The 18973-nt window shown below is 38.5% G+C and overlaps 1 protein-coding gene across 1 annotated transcript; it reads right to left on the bottom strand.

Annotated features, from left to right (window-relative positions):
• Window positions 1-2021: 2021 nt before the first annotated feature.
• Window positions 2022-18598, bottom strand: mrps35 (mitochondrial ribosomal protein S35). The gene is made up of 8 exons (XM_088646720.1): window positions 18425-18598; window positions 17866-17918; window positions 16190-16357; window positions 15322-15382; window positions 14555-14694; window positions 11356-11465; window positions 10793-10862; window positions 2022-2519 (listed from the first exon to the last, which is right to left on the bottom strand). Exons 1-8 carry the CDS (start codon window positions 18558-18560, stop codon window positions 2253-2255), a joined length of 1005 nt encoding a protein of 334 aa, XP_088502846.1. The 5' UTR covers window positions 18561-18598; the 3' UTR covers window positions 2022-2252.
• Between the last annotated feature and the right edge of the window lie 375 nt (window positions 18599-18973).

The following is an 18973-nucleotide window of genomic DNA, read 5'->3' as shown; positions in this document are numbered from 1 at the left end:
GGTGTGAGCTACTGTAGCTGGGGCGCAGAGCTGGCGATGTCCTGCTCGACCTGTCTCCCATCTCCGGGTGCCACAGGAAACGAATCACCTGGAGATTCGGAAAACCTGGAAGCAGTTTATGACCATGCCCCATCCAGGTGCTCCTTAGAATAAATACTTGGACCCCACCGAGCTGAAGGTTTGAACGCTGAGCACCTCAAGCTCTGTTGCTCTCAGTGTTTATTCCCATGCTTGACCCTTTTTTGTTACTACCACATCTCCCGGATCACCTCTTGGTTTTGACCCTGACTCCTGATACTTGACTACGACTCCCAGATTCGCCCTTGTGCTTTCTCCTAGTTTCTCCCTTCTTTAATCCTGACTTGTACGACCACAGACTTGAACTTGATTTGCCTGCACCATGCTCTGGACTCCCTAACTAGCACCACGCTCCCTCCGGTCTCAGTAACGTGCAGCTCTGGCCTTTCCCTGTATGCTGGTTTTGCAGCCTCTCCAACTCCGCTGCCAGTTTTTCAGACAAGTGGGTTCTTAACACTCCTGGATCTCACGCCGAATTCCACATCGGGAGCGTGACATTACAATATCTCTGGAGGCTGGGAAAAAAATGGGATCATGTGTGGTTATGGCATTATTTGTGGGGGGGGGCACTGAGGAAGACTGAACACCACCATGGTTAGGCAGGTGGGTAAATGCTTCTTGACCACTGCCATGGGATCAAAGGTAAAGTTCTGTCTGTCTCTAGGGAGTAAAGGAGTAGGATCAAATACCATTGGTTTATAATGAAACGGCTGAGATAATCGGTGAACTCGAGATCTTGACTTTAAACAAGTTCTCAGTCCCTCCCAGAGGTCCTGGGAATGCTTCTGTTGATTAGTTGGCTATTATGCCAAGTTGACAACCTGGTGTTATTTTTATTTTGCCAGAACACCTGCTTTGTAATGATTGCCAGATATTTACAATAATGTCATTATTTATAGATGGGATATCACAAAGATATTATGAAATGCAGTTCTTAAAAATATATAAATGCTGGCAGTTTGAGACAAAGAGTAAAATATTTAATTTTAGAGAAAGATGGAGTTAAAGTTCTACCCAGCTCTAATCCTGAAATGCTGTTTGCCTGTTGAAAGAATGGAACTGCCTGTGGGGGGGGTAAACTAATGCTGTCATGCCTTTAAATATAGCAGAAAAATAGCCCTGGAAATCCAGGAATAAGAATCTGTGTTACAATTCTTTGTGGGTAAATTCTATAAACATCCCCTAGGGGGCAGATGTATTTGGCTTTATCCAGTTGAACACTATAAAAGCTTTAGTCTTTCTCCACTATGCTTAATGCAGTATTACAGAAATGTTTTTTTTTAAACCCACAAAAATAAAAAACACCTGGAAAGTTCCAGAAACACCACTACTAGCAGGCTTCAATGGTTTTGGCAGCAGTGACTTAATGTCTGAGGGATTCTGTACAGTAGATTGTTTGCATCTTCCACTCAAGATCACAAACTTTCTTTTCTTCCATGACCTTGGTAATCTGCTTAACACAGAGATTAAAGTAGCAGTATTTGTTGTTCAGGTTTGGCTTTTCTCTCTTATGACTTCCCTGGGCCTTGGGACATCAAGAGTACAATTAGTTCAGAGGACCAAGATTAAATTTCCCTCTGTGCTGCCTAAAGAGTTTGTGGGGAGTGGCAGGGAATCTCATGGGGTCTGGTGTGTATTCCACCATTGCTGAATGCATCCTTTCTTTCCCCCCTCCCCATTTCTTCTTACTGGGCAGCGGTAAGGGAGGTTCAGTACCGAGACTGTTGCACAAATGTGTTTTCTAGGGCTAGAAACCCAACTTTCAAATATTTGAGAAGCTGTGTGCTATTTTAGGTCTAAAGGGCAATTAAGATGGCAATCAAGGGGAAAATGAAAAGCTTCACTGTAGCATCCAACTCGTGGTCCAACCTGAGCAACAGAAAGCAATGAGTGTCACTGAAGAACTCCCCCCCCCAGTATATTTTTATATACAATAGAATAACTTTTTTTTTCCCAAAACCTCTTTTTACTATCATTATTGTAACACTGAAAACAACATACAGGACGTTCCATTTGAAGGTTCAAATCCATGAGAAAGATTGGCTGCAGGAGCCAAGACACGGTGCCTCAGGTTAGCTTCCAGATGCATCACTGTACTCTTCAGAAATTTTCCCTATAATGCACTGCTAGCTGACTAATGGGGGGGACTCCAGCCAGTCCCTGTGTTCAGATGGCTACAGGCAGAGCAGCTTCTTCACAGACTCTTTGTATTGCCGGATGGTGCTCTCGCTCTCCCCCTCATTCTTTAGCTTGGTCATGGACTCTCCGTAGTCCTGTACAGCCTTGGACTTCAGAAGCTCCTCCTGGGCTGCTGTCGAGGCCTCCTCTTGCCCCTTCATCCGTAAGAGAGTGTCCAGCACATTCCTCTGGGAGGTGCTGTTGTCCCAACAGTACTCATCCATGTCTGCCTCAGTCTTCTCACTCTCCCACCCCTCTGTTTTCTGGAAAAGGGAAAACATTGTCAGGTGGGAATCTGTGGGCAATATATGCAAAAACTGTTTAACAAGCTCTACTGAATACTTTTATATAGAAAATATCCAGCTACATTTCAGCATTCAGCTTCTCTCTGAATCAGGATTCAGTCATAAATCCAGAGAGCTGTTCAAAATCACACATTCTGCCCAATGAAACAATGCAGAGGTCAACAATGACTTTCATAAACCTGACAACACGTTGATCATTTCTGCTTGGTAGAATCCCCGTAAATGATAACTCTCAGCTGTGCTGAAGCAGGTTCTCATGCTTTATTTTTACATATTTTGCTTGATTACTTCATTCAGCAATTTATAAGAGAATGAATACAGTGCAGAGAGCTCCCTTCAAAGTTAAAAGCACTCTAAAGTTTCAAGACATTTCTTGTCCAAGTCAAACCATTCAGTGATATTTGCAATAAAATGAATTTTAACAGGTTCTAGGTATTTAGTACTAGGTAACGAAGTAGTTCAAGTAGGTAGCTGCGTCAGCATACGTAGGCTGCAAAGGAACAAGTAAAGAGTGAAACTTCTCTTTTCAGCATGGAATAAGCCTTTAAAATAAATTTTAAAAAGATGCCTGGTTGTGAATAAAATTGACCGTCCCCCTCATTAGCCATGGAAGAACGTGCTCAGACTGCAGCACAGTTTTTCATATTCAACATCACCTGAATCGCAGCCTAGAGGTAAAACATTACACTCTCTTGCTGGGAAAGGTCACTCCTACATTTTATCAAGAATCCGTAATGTAAAGTGATCTGCAAGCATCCCTCGCATAGAGCGAGTTTCCATTACTCACCAGACACCCTCTACCTGGGTACAAAGTGCCTCTTCATATTTCTACAGTCACGTCATTTTATACACTGACAAAAGCGCAATTGTTTGCCCTCTTATAGCGTGGCCGAGCCGCAGCTTTTTCTAGCCATCGTAATCAGAACTAATGACCATCATTACATCTATCTAGTCAGGAAAATCCTCTGTGGCGAGGGCCTCCTTCCCTTGGGATTTTGTAGATGAGGTCTGATAACGGGATTAACCTTCTCTCCTTGCCTGTAGCCCTACCGTCGGACACTGATAAGATCAACTCAACCGGCAGAGAGAGAAAAATACAGGGCGGACAGTTCTTTTGCAGTCCTGAATTATAAAAGCTTTAGTTGGAAGACCAAATCTCATGGAGTAATAAGGACTAAAGAAAAAGTATTTCTACACCCCCCCCAACAATAGTTTCATATTAAAAAGTGGGTAAGGATCTTTCATTACCACAACATTCCTTTCTTGCAATCTGAGATTCCTGTGACTTAATGAGAGGGGAAAACAACAGAACAGAAAAGCAAAATTGATCCTGTTCTACTGGAGCTGGAAAGGTCCACAATTTAATGATGAGTTCTCCACCATAAAGGTGATCTCAATTTAAAGAGCAACGCATTTTGATCTCTTCAGAAGTTTGTAAAGGATTGTTGTGTAAAACGCTAGTGATAAGGAAAAGATTTAGTGAAGCAACTCAAAAGGGTTCGAGAGAATTTCCTATAGTAATTCCAAACAAAGACAGAAAATGGTAGAAAAATATTCACCGCTTTTCTGTAAGTTTCACTTTTCCAATAAAGTTCTTTTCACTAATGCATTAACATTTTAGCTGGGGCACCCTCTCCTACAAAAATCCTCTAGTTTGATTTACCATGAATAAAACCTAACATGTTAAGCTGGGTGTTCACGGTCTGCACGCTTGTTCGATTTGACCACGTGAGCTATACAGAAAATGCAGGGGCTGTCTTTGACCAATCTCTGTAAGCTTCCTTTCTCTAACCCGATTATATAATTCTCCTGTTAAGAATTAACTGCTAACTTAAAGAATACTTCTATGCAACATTTAGTGCATTGCAGTGTTGAACAAAGCACTTTAACATCACTTCTATGAATTCTAGACTTTTTTTGGTTGGTTACAGAAAGAAATAGGCATTATTTTTAAAACTGACATCAAGTATTTTTCTCTCAATATACTGTATACAAACACCACATACAGATACAGTATTGGGACAGCAAAGGCACATTGTAGCCACTGGGAAAGCTTTCAAATTATTTTTGGTCCATCTTTGCTGTTATATCTGTAGTCTTCCTAATCGTGTTCTTTGACATGACTAAATAATATGGCACTTGCAAAACTATTACTTTCCAGTCAAGCATTTTGTGTTTTTAATCCTCAACTTAAAATAAATAAGAACTACATCATAAAAACCTGTATCCTATTAGAATAAAACCATACTTCATGTTCAACCCTTTCAAACATACATTTCAGACTGTAAACGTCGGTGTTTGTTTACATTTCCCTTTGAGGAAATAACTGCATACTGGCTGAGCCACTGAGCTCTCCTGTTATTTGACATGCTTTGCCACAGAGACCTTAAGCTCTTGCCTGTTCTGATGGTGAAGTCAGAACTCCCCCAACATAACCTACCATATGCTTCAGAATTTGCTTAGAATGCATAACAGAATCATTTATAAAATCCAATTTCATCATTTTTAACTTTGGATTAATGTAATTTATAATAACCTCATGATCACAAATACAACTTGCAAAGATTATAGTGTTGAAATTGCTGTTCTAATATGTTTGCAGGACACAATATAATTGTTTTGAGCATGTGATCAGTATAGATTCACACGTATGGGAAGAAATAACATGTTGGTCCCACTCTTTGCTGCTATAAGTTTAGATCTAATTATGCTGGTACTGGAAAAGGAGTTTTTCCAGACCTATCGCAAGAATGGGCTGTAACGATCCTGATTTTTATCCCTTCCTACCGCCCTAACTTCCCTGTTCCAGTTAAGTGAGCAGATGGGACTGTGATCCAGATTAGCACATTACGGATTTAGCAGAAAGAGGGCTGTATTACACTGCAGTACGGAGTTACAATCAATCAAATAGTACCTAACAAAGGGCTCTTTTAGTTGATTAAATTACCCTAGTCCAAGGTGTTCTCGGTCTGCTTCCATCATGTTTTACCAATACCGTACCCACCATTGTATCCAAAAGGCATGAAACAATATAATGCCCATTAACCATTTCATAACAGGGCTCTTGTGCCACTCAGCATCTGGTAAATGGTGCTTACCAGAAATAAACTGAATTTCCCACAAGGGTTTAATGAAGTTCCTACCTATGAACATTTTATGACCACAATGACAAAGCTTAAAATGGTGTACGTGTAGCATATGAGTTTTGTAATGGATACATTTCAGTGTTAGAAATGCTTGTATAAATCCAGTCTAGTATTAAATGTTTTTTTTTTATTTCTTCCATACAAATTCAATGCTGACATTGGTAATCCAGCAGTTTTAAAAACAAATCTCAAAATAAGAGGATTCTATATTAAACTGAAATCGCAGCAAGGGCAAAGTCAAGGTATAATAAAAATTGAATAAATCTGGCTACTGGCCTGCATATTAAATAACTTAATGCTTTTAATAGCAATTTATCGTATAAGGGCAGGAGTTTTCAGTATGATACTGAATCACACATGCTTCTGAGTGAACAGATTCCATTTTGTTTAAATCTTTATTACCATTTCATTTTTTTGCTTTATATAGATTTTATGTGGTCTACCGCATTTTCTACTGTCTCAATTTACATTAAAGTCAATGCCTTGCTTGTTAGGAATTGCAAAACCTTTACAGCACTCAAAAGGCATAATGGTTATGCATGTTGGAAAAGATGGCAAAACTGAAGATATAAATTGATCTCTTCTGTTGTCACGTTTTGCAAAGCTGTGAAGCAGTAGCATATGGAGAAAGAAACCTCAAATGAGATCTAAATTAGATCCATGACTTATACTGTAAGTACTAAAGAGCTTTCCAACACAAACTGTGTGCTAGGTCACATCCACTTGAGGGCAGTATACCAATTGAAATACTGTACAGTTTAATAAAGTCACAAGCACCAGGACTGACTGTTGCTCACAAATAATAAAAACAGCTCTATTGCTCAGCTTGTTAAATGCACAGCAATATCTACAGTATCTACTGAAATGAACTAACAGTTTAAATGCCTTCAGAAGCACACCTCTCATGCTATACAAACGGCACAGACATTAGAAAACGGGTTTAAAAAATAACACCAAAATACTGAACTCTTTCCCCTCTGAATAGTAGAAGTAAAGAAAACATTCAAATCACTCCTTGCTCTTTCACAGCACTAGAGCCCTGGGTTCAATTTCAGAGCTGGTGTGCTATCTGTGTGGAGTTTGCATGTTTGCATGTTCCCCGGGGAAAAATCAGCCCAGGTGTGAGTATTTGCGTGTACTGGCTCTCCCATGACCCTGAATTGGATAAAGTGTTTAGAAAATGGATGGGAGTTAACTTCCCCTGCTAATACAAAAGCTCCATATGTGTACCTAATTTTTCCAGCTTCATTTATCCTTTATCTTGGCTGTCGTTAACTTAACAGTAGCTACGATGGTATTGTACTAGTTAAAGTGTAGAATTATGCATTCAAAGGTTTTGTAAAATCGATTTCCAAATTAACATTGTATAAAATTTTCACTATTGCCAGGCTGATTGATCAATCATTTTTACAGTTATGGGTTTTATTCTGCGAATGCACCAGATCTATTAGATATATAATTCTGTTCAGGAAGAAATTCATTTAGTTCATCACGTATGTGCATTTTATAGATCATGCAACGAGTAGAATTTACCAACACTATATTCATGTGAGCTGTTATGTTTCAATGTATTATGAAACAGACACTTAATGTATGGCGTCAAACTATTGAAATTCATCAGAAAGTACCTCAATTCAACTGGTTCATGTTCAGTAACTGGCTCTTGGAATGAATCAGATTTTTTTTATATTTCTTTTGAGTCAATGTGTTCTTAATAAATGGGTTAAGACTGCACAACGTTGCCCCCTTTTTTCTATTTGCATGCGGCCGTTTTTTCCCACTAAATGGAATGTCGCTGTCACTAGGTCCAAAAACCAGTAGCGATTATAGTACTCTCTCCATCAGACATAAGGGCAGTACTCTTGCATTGCTTGTTCAATCAAACAAGAGCCCGGCGCCTGACCTGCAACATGTCACTCACTTGTCAGCTCAGTAACTGGTTCTGGCACATCATTGCTGCCTGTCTCCAGTTTCTCCACTTAAATAGTAACATGCGTCTTGGTGATTGAGTTACTCCTTGATGATGTTCTGCTGATGGTATAATTGCCAACGTATCCCAGAAGCATTAACACTGTGTACTGTATGCATCACCCTATTATTCTTTTAAGTGAAGCAACTAAGTAGACTATTTTTACATCACGTAAAAAGCCCCAGCTAAATCCTTATTTGCTGCATTAAATAGAAATGAAAGTGGTAATGCACCATTGCAGCTATTCCTTACAGGAATTGTAAGGAATTACAATTACAGCACTGGGAATGGAGCCTTTCAATGTTTATAAATGCAGGACTGTACAGAATATCCACTAATTCATAATTAATAATTGCTTACACTTATATAATGATTTTCTGGACACTCCACTCAAAGTGCTTTATAGGTAATGGGGACTCCCCTCCACCACCACCAATGTGCAGCATCCACCTGGATGATGCGACGGCAGCCATAGTGCGCCAGAACGCTCACCAAACATCAGCTCTCAGTGGGGAGGAGAGCAGAGTAATGAAGCCAATTCATAGATGGGGATTATTAGGAGGCCATGATTGGTAAGGGCCAATGGGAAATTTGGCCAGGATGCCGGGGTTACACCCCTACTCTTTTTGAGAAATGCCCTGGGATTTTTAATGACCAGAGAGAGTCAGGACCTCGGTTTTACGTCTCATCCGAAGGACGGCACCCGTTTACAGTATAGTGTCCCCTTCACTATACTGGGGCATTAGGACCCACATGGACTGCAGGGTGAGCGCCCCCTGCTGGCCCCACTAACACCTCTTCCAGCAGCAACCTTAGTTTTTCCCAGGAGGTCTCCCATCCAGGTACTGACCAGGCTCACACCTGCTGAGCTTCAGTGGGTTGCCAGTTGCGAGTTGCAGAGTGATATGGCTGCACAAGTTCTAAGAGAGAGTTCTAAAACAAGTTCTAAGAGATAAGAGTATAGTTTAACTACAATATATTCATCTCCAACTAAAAGATGCACTTAATAGATCATTTAATGATGCTGTTTCTTATTTTCAGTTCTAAGAACAAAAAAGGGATTCTTTCAGTTTACTAATTTTGCAACCTTCCTCTAAAACGGCAGCTACATTTTACAGTCCCCCTGGGATTTAGATGCAATGACCAAACTGGCAAAAAAAAAAAAGCCTTGAACATTCACATAACTAAATGGATTTTCCACCTTGATACCGGCAGTGTATTTTCTGTGATTGTAAACCATGTTGTGCTCTCCTTTTGTTTTTACATCTTTTTTTTGGCTCGGAGACAAGGCAGGTAAGGGGATTAGTGTCGCGCCAATTTAAAAAGTTGCGCTGCGGACACCACTTCAGCTCCAAGTAATGCTGCCATCTTTTCATGGAGTCTGTTAGCAAAGGGATTACAACGACCATGGAAAAAAATCACACGTGTCACAGCAATCCCAGTTAATGTTTTATGGGAATCAAACACAATTACAGGTGATTGATGCCCCTGTGAAATATTCATGGAGTTGCTGAAAGGTTACAAAAAGATGGCCTTTTAACCAAGAAGCTTTTAATATGTATATTCAATCCCTGGGAAGCCATCGGCCAAAATGTATCGGGTAACCACGTTCTGTGTAACCCAGTAATGTTCGAGGCACAGGAAGATGATGGCCTGTAAACGAGTGCAAGGAGTAAGGCTTTCTTTCAATACCGGCTCTTCTCTCAGACTGGAAACTTGAATCTGTCAGCACTTCCTACGAGCATTGGTTCCTAGTCTTTGAGCAATTAAACGGGTTTATGAACACTCTTAACTGGAGAAGGCTGCAAAGGTGAAGGTGAAAGTGCAAACGCATGGCTTATAGCTTGGAAAACAAGGGTTTTTCCAACTTTTCCAGCTAGGAAAATGCTTTTTGAGAAATAGCTTTCGACAAGAACCCCCTATTTACACTTGACTCTTGAATAGTCAGATCTATGTCTTATTACTACAAATAATGTTTGTTAACTAAACTTTTTAAAAGAACAACTGTGTGTTGGTAGAATCATTACTGCTGTCCATAGCCGATTTTTCCATGTAACCAGAAATGCAATGGAGCGTTTTCATTCTCTTTTTAGGGATCTCCTAGAGTTCTATGGACCTGTTTTTTAACCACATGGGTTTTCGGAGAAACTGCTTAAAAAGGTGCAAGCCTTCAGCTTTGGGGGGAAATCAAAGAACAGCCATTTTGTTGGATCTGTATGGGCATTAATCAGTTTATGTGACACAAATTAATATCTTGGTATAAGGTTGTTCGATCCTGGTCTCGGTTTGGCCGGTGTCAAAGCAGCAACTTTGAAGCTGGACCTGAAGAGCTGGTCCAGCTAAGTCCGCAACCAGCTGGTTTACAGCGTTAAAAAAAAAAAAACAAGCTGAAATGAAGAACCTGCTGACACTATGTCCCCCCAGGACCAGGTCAGGACATCCCAGGACTTCGACAATTCTACTGAAACCACTTTTTGTAACTTGAGGAGTGGTGCCCTTAAGTTTCACTGACTATCTTTATATGCTTATTAAGGACAATTTTTAAAAAACAGTTGGGTTTCATTTACCAACTTCAGTCTTCAATTAAACTAATAATGCCTGTGCTACGTACAAGCACAATACACATTAGCTGGTGTTTCTGGGTAATAAAAAAAAATTACAAGCTGATAAATTATTTCATACAAAGCCATGTTTGTCTACAGAAATCTTGCTTTTCTGGAATCCGTTTTTGAAAAATAAACTAAAATGTTACATGTGGTACTGTGTCAGATAGATTTGAATAAGGTGATAAACAGTAGCAGTTTAGCTGTGTATTTTATACAGTATAATTGTAGGTAAATGGTTTCAGTATTTGATTTAGTAAGTATTTACTTTTTGTGTACTTGTGGTAGGTGTTCAATTCCAGTTTGAGATGTAAAATGTCACTGAGAAAAGCAACCAATTTAGTGAATAACAACTAAGTGTTTACTTGCTTGTATAATCAAATAATACAAAAACAGTTTTCTGTGCTATACCAATACATTTGGGAAAACTACCAAATTAATATAACGTGTAGATTTTAAAAAATATTTAATTGAAGGTAAAAGAACTTCAGAGGCAAAAAGAAACATCCTTACCCAGGACTCATGATATAAAACAGTCAGGAGATACATTGCATAGTCATTATTCTGCTGTCTCAGTGGACACCTAGAAAAACAAGTACATTTTGGTATCTTACATATTCCACATTTTAGCTCTGTGACTGATTTATGAATCTTAAAATCAACATACACAACATCAAACAGGCTTAATCTCAACAGATTGTGACAAAGCATTGTGTCAGACAAACAGAGGTTTGCCATATAATTGTAAAACCTTTGGCTCAGCTTGTATAATCAAATAATACAAAGGCAAGATATAATTTCATCAGGTGACTGGTGGGGGGGGGGTTCTGTACTATACAAATACCTTTAGCAAAACTGATAAACATTTTGATAAATGGTAAGACATGAAAATTAACATTTTGCAGGTGGGGCATAACCACACTACTGTCTTAAGAACATGCTTTGTACAGACAGATGTGGCACAAAAAAAGTCTTGTAAACTGGAGAAAGAAAATTTTAAAAGAGCTGGATAGCATGGGTCCAGACAATCTTCCCAACAAGGTTATGGAGGTGGTGTGTGCTACCACATGTCATACCTGTCTGCGGTGATGGTAAGCATGTCTGTCTTCTTGTTGTATCGGTCTCCCACAAGTTTAATGAGCTTCTTCCGCGCATGGTCATCGATGTTCAGGCTGGACAACCTGACCTTCAAAATGCAAATGCAGTCCTGGTTCTTATTTGTTGCTCATTGTGATTTATCTGCTAAGGCTTATTAATGAGTGTCAGGGTGAGTTAAAACAGTATATCCCCATACATGGTATTATTTCTTGCTAAGTGGACACTAGGGAAGACTAGTTCTATTAAAAATCATAGGACGACGGAGAGACATTTTATCTCCACAAATGTGTAAAAAAACAATCAAGCTGATAATGCTATAAAAACTTTCTGGCTTCTCCTGTTGTCTTCAAAGAATGACTCAGCACTGCTTTACATTACAATATTAAAAGGAACGCATGCTTAATATAAACAATGCATACTATTCACTGCAAAACTTGGCAGGACAAATTAAAGCTTCCATAACACTGATGTAATATGGATACAGCATGTGGATATTTTGGATCCAACAGCTCTTATAACACGCCTTTTTGATATCCATGAGATTGTAACAAAAATGCATTCGCTATTGGCCCATTATATGAAACAATATTTAATGGTGCATAGCACAGTGATGTCAGGGTTCACAGCCAAGAAGCTCTTTATTAATTGCATACTATTTTTTACTAGTCATGTCTTCCATATTTCTTAAATGTGCAGGATAGATTGCTAGAAACAAAATGCTGTACCTGTGCTAAAACACTACACTGCTTATTATCTGTGTAAAACCACATGTTTCAGGCAAAACAACTACATTTAAGGACTTTAGACTTCTTATTGTTTACTTAAAGTAAAACTACCGTCCCAGTAGTTTTTAAAGGACACTGTTTATTAAAGTCAAGATTGCTACTCAAGTAATTCAGATGAGATGAAAAGATGAATATAAGGCAAAGGAACAGAATATCACATTTTATACTGTTAGTGTATATACATTTTAGAACAGTACCATGTTTTGTGTTCCATCCCCCATTTTATGCAAGCATAGTTCCTGGGACAAAGTAACTTAAAGCAGTATAGAACTTAGTATTTGGTTGCAAATCCTTTGCACTCAATAACTGTATCAAACCAGCAACCCATTGACAAACCTCTTGGTTTCTTTAGAGAGGCTTTGCTGCAGCCATTTTCAGTTGCTATTCATTTTGGGGGATTTCTGATTTCAATCTCCTTTTCAGCAAGTGAAATGCATGCTCGATTGGACTTAAATCAAGAGATTGACTTGGCCCATTTTAAGAGAAAAAGGGGTGGAAGATCTTAACTCCTTGGTTGTGTTGGCAGTGTTTTTTTTTTAGTCATTTTCTTGCTGCATGATGCAGTGCTGACCAATGAGTCTGGAGGTATTTTCTGGTCTGCAGTTCGTTCCTTTCTCTACACTTTCAACTTTGGTAGAGGTTTATCCTGGTCTCATCTGTCCATAACACTCTGTTCTAGAACTGCAATGGCTCATCTCTGTACTTTTTAGCAAACTGCAATCTGGCCTCTGCAATCTATGTTGGCTGCTGATGATGACAGAATTTTAAAGCCTACTGTTAACAAAAGACTTTGGCAGGTGTAAGTTGTGACCCCTTCACCCCCGTATTTTGGAGGTAGCTAATTTCAGTGCCAACTGTTTAAAGACTTTCCTCACAGCTCTGATCTTTATCATCAACTGCCATGGTTTCCTAGGCCAACCTAGTCATTGACTAAGTAAACCAGTGGTTTCTTTCTCTTTCAAGATATTCCGATTTGTTGATTTTTTTTTTGTTATGCCAGTTTCTCTGCTGTAGTTCTAACTGAATTCTTTTTTTCCCCATGTTGGTTTAGACCTACTGACCTCAAAGGGAAGATTAAAGGCTAAATCCAACACTTCACATTAACAGCTCTTTTACATGCATAATCTGCTAGACAAAAACACCCAACTGATGATAAACACCTGGCACCCAATTGCCCCAATACTTATGTTCACCTGAAATGGGGAGATTGAACACCAAAAGTGCAACTATTATAAAATGGCATAACATATAAGCACAGAAACACCAAGAAATACAAGGTGACATTCTGTACTTTGCCTCATTCATCTTTCACCTCATATTCGAATATACAGAAAAGAATGATTTTGACTTCAGTGTCCCAATACTTATAGAGGGCACTGTAAACAACTCTTGGAAATAGGGGGTTAATGGCAAAGTGATGTGCCAAATAGAATATTTTCTCCAAGATTATTCCCCAGAAGGGAAAATGAGCGTCTCGTATATACTGACTGAATTATACAGCTTCCTGTGGAATGAAACCAACTGGATTGAACCTGTAGATTAATGCTACAATCCTCTTTAAGGCAGCTGTTTTTAGTGCATAGACGATTTTAACTTAAGGTTAGCTCTAAACCTTGACCTTTGGGTTACTTTTAGCATGTATCCATGTAAACGACGTGTTTGAAAAATAACTTTGAAGTGATTAAAAAATACTCAGTGTAGAATTCTTTTTTGAAAACGAATTTGACGTTTTAATCTGAAACAATATATATGTGCATGGGAATGTCCTTTGTGTCTTAAGCTCTGAGATGGTAACAGACACAGTTTCCCTTTAAGGATGTCCTATTTATAAAGGAATTCAAGAATGGCTGCTGTCACATCACTGCATAGATTTGAACAAACCACTCTTTTTAGATGGTTTCTTAAGTTGTGATAAGACCATATCATTAACTAAGGTACTTTATGCAAAATAAAGCATTGTGGTATGACAATGGGCTCTTCACGTGTGAGCTAAGGCAAAACATGTTCAGAAAATTCACATTTTACAGATGCTAGGGGAGAGAATCCTAAATGCATACCTGTATGCTAGGTAAAGGCAGCACAGAGTTCTGAGAGGACCATTTTTCTTTACAGTCCGTATCATCATGGCACATGCATATCTGAGCCATCAACTTTTCAACCTGTGAAAACTTTCATTCCAACTTGACCAGCAGCGACCAGCTGGTTACTGCCTTAATTGGACCAATTTGACAACTCCTAGCCCTTTCAGGTGCTGCTACTCTAAGGAGAACTTTTTAAACTTGCAAACACAACATCCCTCCAGGTCCAAGACACTTCTGCATTTAAACAAAGCTTAAAGCCACACACGGGACATCCAGCCTGCTGCCAAAAGTCACCCGATGTTTATACTTACAGTCAGAGTTACCACTCTGGCTTTTGGGTTCCTAAGAGAGAGTCCTGCCGACACATAGTCTGTGGTCTTCACTTGGATAGGAAAGTGTTCCTCACACTTAGCGCTGCTGTCCAAAGCTTCAGGCCACTCTGTACAGAACGCTAGAAATAGGGAAGTATAGATTCAGACTTACGAAGCTGTAGCTGTTGTTGCCTAGTAGTTGTAACTATAGGTCCATTACAAATTGCACCATTTTGTGAAGAATCCTGTGGCGTCAGACTACCTGACATTACAGTTCTTGACAAGTATAATTGTCAATGGCTATAATATTATTCTCAGTAGCTGTCTCAGTATAATGAAATGCATCACCCAGAAAATTAATATTTAAGACCTTCTTTAAAACAATGGATTTTTTTAAAGACTCTGTTTCACATACAGTATATATATATATGAGGCCAGTAATCTAAGGCAGGGTTCCCCACCCTAGTCCTGAAAGCCCATGTGCCTGCTGGTTTTAGTTTTAGATGAGCTTAATCAAGTGAAGCCTTAATTGAACTATCAATGTGTCTGACTGGAAGATCTGAATATTTAATTTTATTCAGAAGTATGGAATTTTCACAATATGTATGTAAATAAATGCAATAATTATGACAACCACATAATTAAAATGAAGTCTATTAAGGGTTTTATTTTATAATTGAGAGGTTAGCTGTAACAAAACAGTAGAAGAGTGATCCTCCAGGACCATGGCAAATGAGCTCTCCAAAATGATGTAAAGTTTTACTCACGTTTTAAAGCTGCGCAGTGTTTTTTTATAGCTGCTGGCGTCAAATGCAGGAAGTTTGGAATCTGAAAGATTTTTTGGGGGTAAAAAAAAAGTAAGTACAACTGAAAGATTTTCTGTCCTGTGACTATTCACAACCTAGGCCCAAACTGGGGTCCAAAAAAAAAATCTTTGTACACAATGTCGCAATTTCTGATTACAATCCTTTCTCCTTCTGAACTTGCAGAACCTTAGGGAAACACTACAGTAGCAACAACTGTTGTTTATATGCTATCTGCATCACAATATTGCTTCTCCCTTGCTGGTCAATCTTTTTATTATTTTAAAATCAAACTAATGATGTTAGCAGCCCCAGACAAATCTACTGTAACTTGGGACAGTGGAATATTGAGAAGACCCAATGACTGCTTTATAAGTCTTAAATTCTCAAAGCTGAAACAAAAATCAATTGCAAAAATCTCCTTACAAAGAAATGAAACATGAAAATGCAACAGCAACAAAGGATATTGGCAATATTATTCTTGTACAAAATACCCTTATGGGGAAACAAATGTAAACAAATGTTAAACCTTAAGGACATTGGTTTTTACTGCCTTTAATAGTACCGTATTTAGTAATTAACAAAATCTGTTACATAATTTTAAGTATAACACTGAAACAAATGTGTGAAATCTGGCAAAATCAGCAACACTAGATTCTTTTTTTGCCAAAACATGTAAATTGAGTTTAACAGATTTTCTAATACTGCCCTCGACCAACACATGAAGACAAAGCAAAAATGATTAAATGATGCAAAAACAGAAAAGAAGGCATGAGAAAAAGATCAAACTACACAAGAACGCAACCCAGGGTGAGGGAAGCAATTCACTTACTTTAATGAGCTCCAGATTTCCCTTCTTCTCTGGGGGAACTCCCCTATTGACAGGGTAGCCCATACGCACGGGCAAAGGCACAGTGCCATGCTTGAAAGGTGCTGCCGTAGGGTACACACTGGTCCAGTCTTGGTCCACCGCCATCTTTTCAGTCCTGGGCTCTCCAGGCTGTGCATGAACATGTCATGAATTGATTAAGAAGAGTATCTTAGTATGGTTCAGATCTCAGATCGGGTAAATCACACAGTTAATGGCGCAAAATGACACAACTGTTCTAAGGAGATCTAGTAAAACAAACGGCCCCATGCACCACAAGACGTTTGCGTCTTCCACGCTATACTTTTATGTAGAAAAGAATAATTTTACAGATTTCAGTCCTCACTACATTTTGATTATAGATTCATATTAAAAGTTTAAATAAACATTAATCCACCCACAGAAGAAAGCATCTCATATCTAGAAATGCTGCCAAGTGGCTTTCTGTATTTTAACATATTGTAGCTGGTCGGGGAAAATATGCTCTTTACGACTGAATTTATGAAGAAATCCTTTAATTCAAACTGAGAAACTCTTACAGGTTAATTTGTGTTTATTGCTTCACTGTTCTTACCATGAAGCCATTGTTGAACTATTTTGGAATTGTGTACTGTAGATTTTTAAATTGGGCCATTACTGTAATCTCCAAATCTGCATGCATAGTTCCACAAGATTAATTTAAATTTTCTGCAGATTTAGTCAATTAAACAAGTGTTATGCAAAGATAAGACCAAGATCAAACTTAACCAAAGTTATGGAATGGTTAACATGTGATGAAAAGAATGGAACACGCTTCAAATATATCTACCTCATCTGTGAAGCATGGTGGAAGTAATGGACTGGACATTGATGAATGGCTACCTATGGAAACTGGATCACTTAACCTAATCCTAATGATAACGGAAAATAAGTAGAAGAAACCGCATGTAGCATCACTCAAAATATGGCCAATGCTATCAGGTTTTTCATGAGAGGAAGAAAAAGTGACAAATCTGTCTGGCCAAGTCAATACTCCGATTGTAATCAAAGTGAGAACACATTTTAGTTTTTGCTGAAGGAAAATTAAATCTGTAAACAGGCAAGCATTCAAAGGGGCTGCAGTGGAGGCTTAGAACAGCATTTCAAGTTTCAAGCACAAGTTTTATAAATTCAATGGGTCACAGACTTCACGTACTTATTGCCTTAAAGGGATATACAAGCAAATACTGAGGTTTACACTCTGAAGTAGATTTGAATGTACCTTAATGCTTATGATCCTAATCTCTGGATCAAGCATGAAGTATGCTTTTGTCCTAATATGATTAATGCATGCATGGAATTAGTCTAAAAGTTGTTGCACACTTCATATTAACCTCATGATTACTTTACTTTAAAACTAACAATGTAAAAATAAGTGTTGCCCTAGTAGTCCCAATACATGCAGAAGGCACTGCAGATCAAAACTGGAAAAATAAAGGCAGTTAGAATGGATTCTCTCATAACTAGTTGCACATTTTGCTGAACTTGAACAGTATTAAGACTGTTTCCGTCTCCACATAGCATATAAATCTCAGATGTTTCCATGACTGTCAGGACAAAGGTTTGTGGGTTACAAAACAGTGGAAGAATACAACTTAAACAACAGACAAGATGTTTCTCACCTCTCTTCTTGATCTTTGTCCCAGGTGCCCTCGGCTGCCCCTTGTTGTAACGCCTATTTATACAAAAAAACGTTATTTTGCCAGATACGACCATTAGTCTATACAGTGTACTTTCTGGTATCAATTTCCCCTTTGGTTTGCACAGACTACCTCAAGCGTCAGCGTTTGAAATGATTTATCACAAAGGAAGTGTTAATACAACAGCATATAATACTGTAAGATGGTCTATAGACAACATGCTAAGCCATAGATAGCATAAAGGTAAGAGCAATCGAAAGAGAAACGTAAATTCTATTATCTATTACGTACAACTACAGTACACAGTCTAAAATCTGACTTAAACATTTTCATGCAATTAAAGCGTTGTTTCCACAAATACTCTGAAAACTGACTTCAGTCATTTTTTTAACTCAAAAAGAACATATTACATACAAGCATATTCTTATACTGTTTTTTTTTGAGCCACCAACTCTACTCATTCAATATCGTGGCAGTAAAAGCCATGACACGACCTTACACACTGAGCGACGCTGCACACAATTACAGCTGTGATACTCACCTGTGTTCGTACTGAGGAAGCGTGCCATGGAATAAACAGAACCTCTGTAGATGGGATTTAATGTATGCATTCCCAAAAAATGACAATTTATACGGTACAAGGACGAAGCTGCTGTACACATTGTAGAAGTAGCCATTTTTGAACTACGGCAAGCCAACGTGGACAAACTTAGAAGAAAGTCTAACTTCACCTCAATACGCCCCCCAATGGCAGGCATTAACTACAGTATACTTTTAAAAGTACTATTACGGCAGATTCATTTTAAATATTTTTTTCATGTAGTTTTCTTTAAAATCTAAACAAACCCACTTCAAAACGCCTGTAATCTGGTACACGACTTAATAAAATAAGGAAAGCGAATAGAAGTAGCCAAATAAGTTTAACTTATGCAAAAGAACAAGTAATAGGCTTATTCCATGCTGAAAAGAGAAGCGAGAAAACCCAACGTTTCGGCTGTGAAGCCTTCTTCAGGTGTGAGCTAAACAATTTGACATTATTATTAATAATTAAATAATAAGTGATAAGTAACTTATTTTGCCTAACCGTTTA

Source organism: Lepisosteus platostomus, chromosome 9, assembly GCF_059453375.1.
Source record: "Lepisosteus platostomus isolate fLepPlt1 chromosome 9, fLepPlt1.hap1, whole genome shotgun sequence".
Taxonomy (NCBI): domain Eukaryota; kingdom Metazoa; phylum Chordata; class Actinopteri; order Semionotiformes; family Lepisosteidae; genus Lepisosteus; species Lepisosteus platostomus.
Note: the sequence above shows the minus strand (reverse complement) of the source record. Positions and strands in the feature narration are given on the sequence as shown.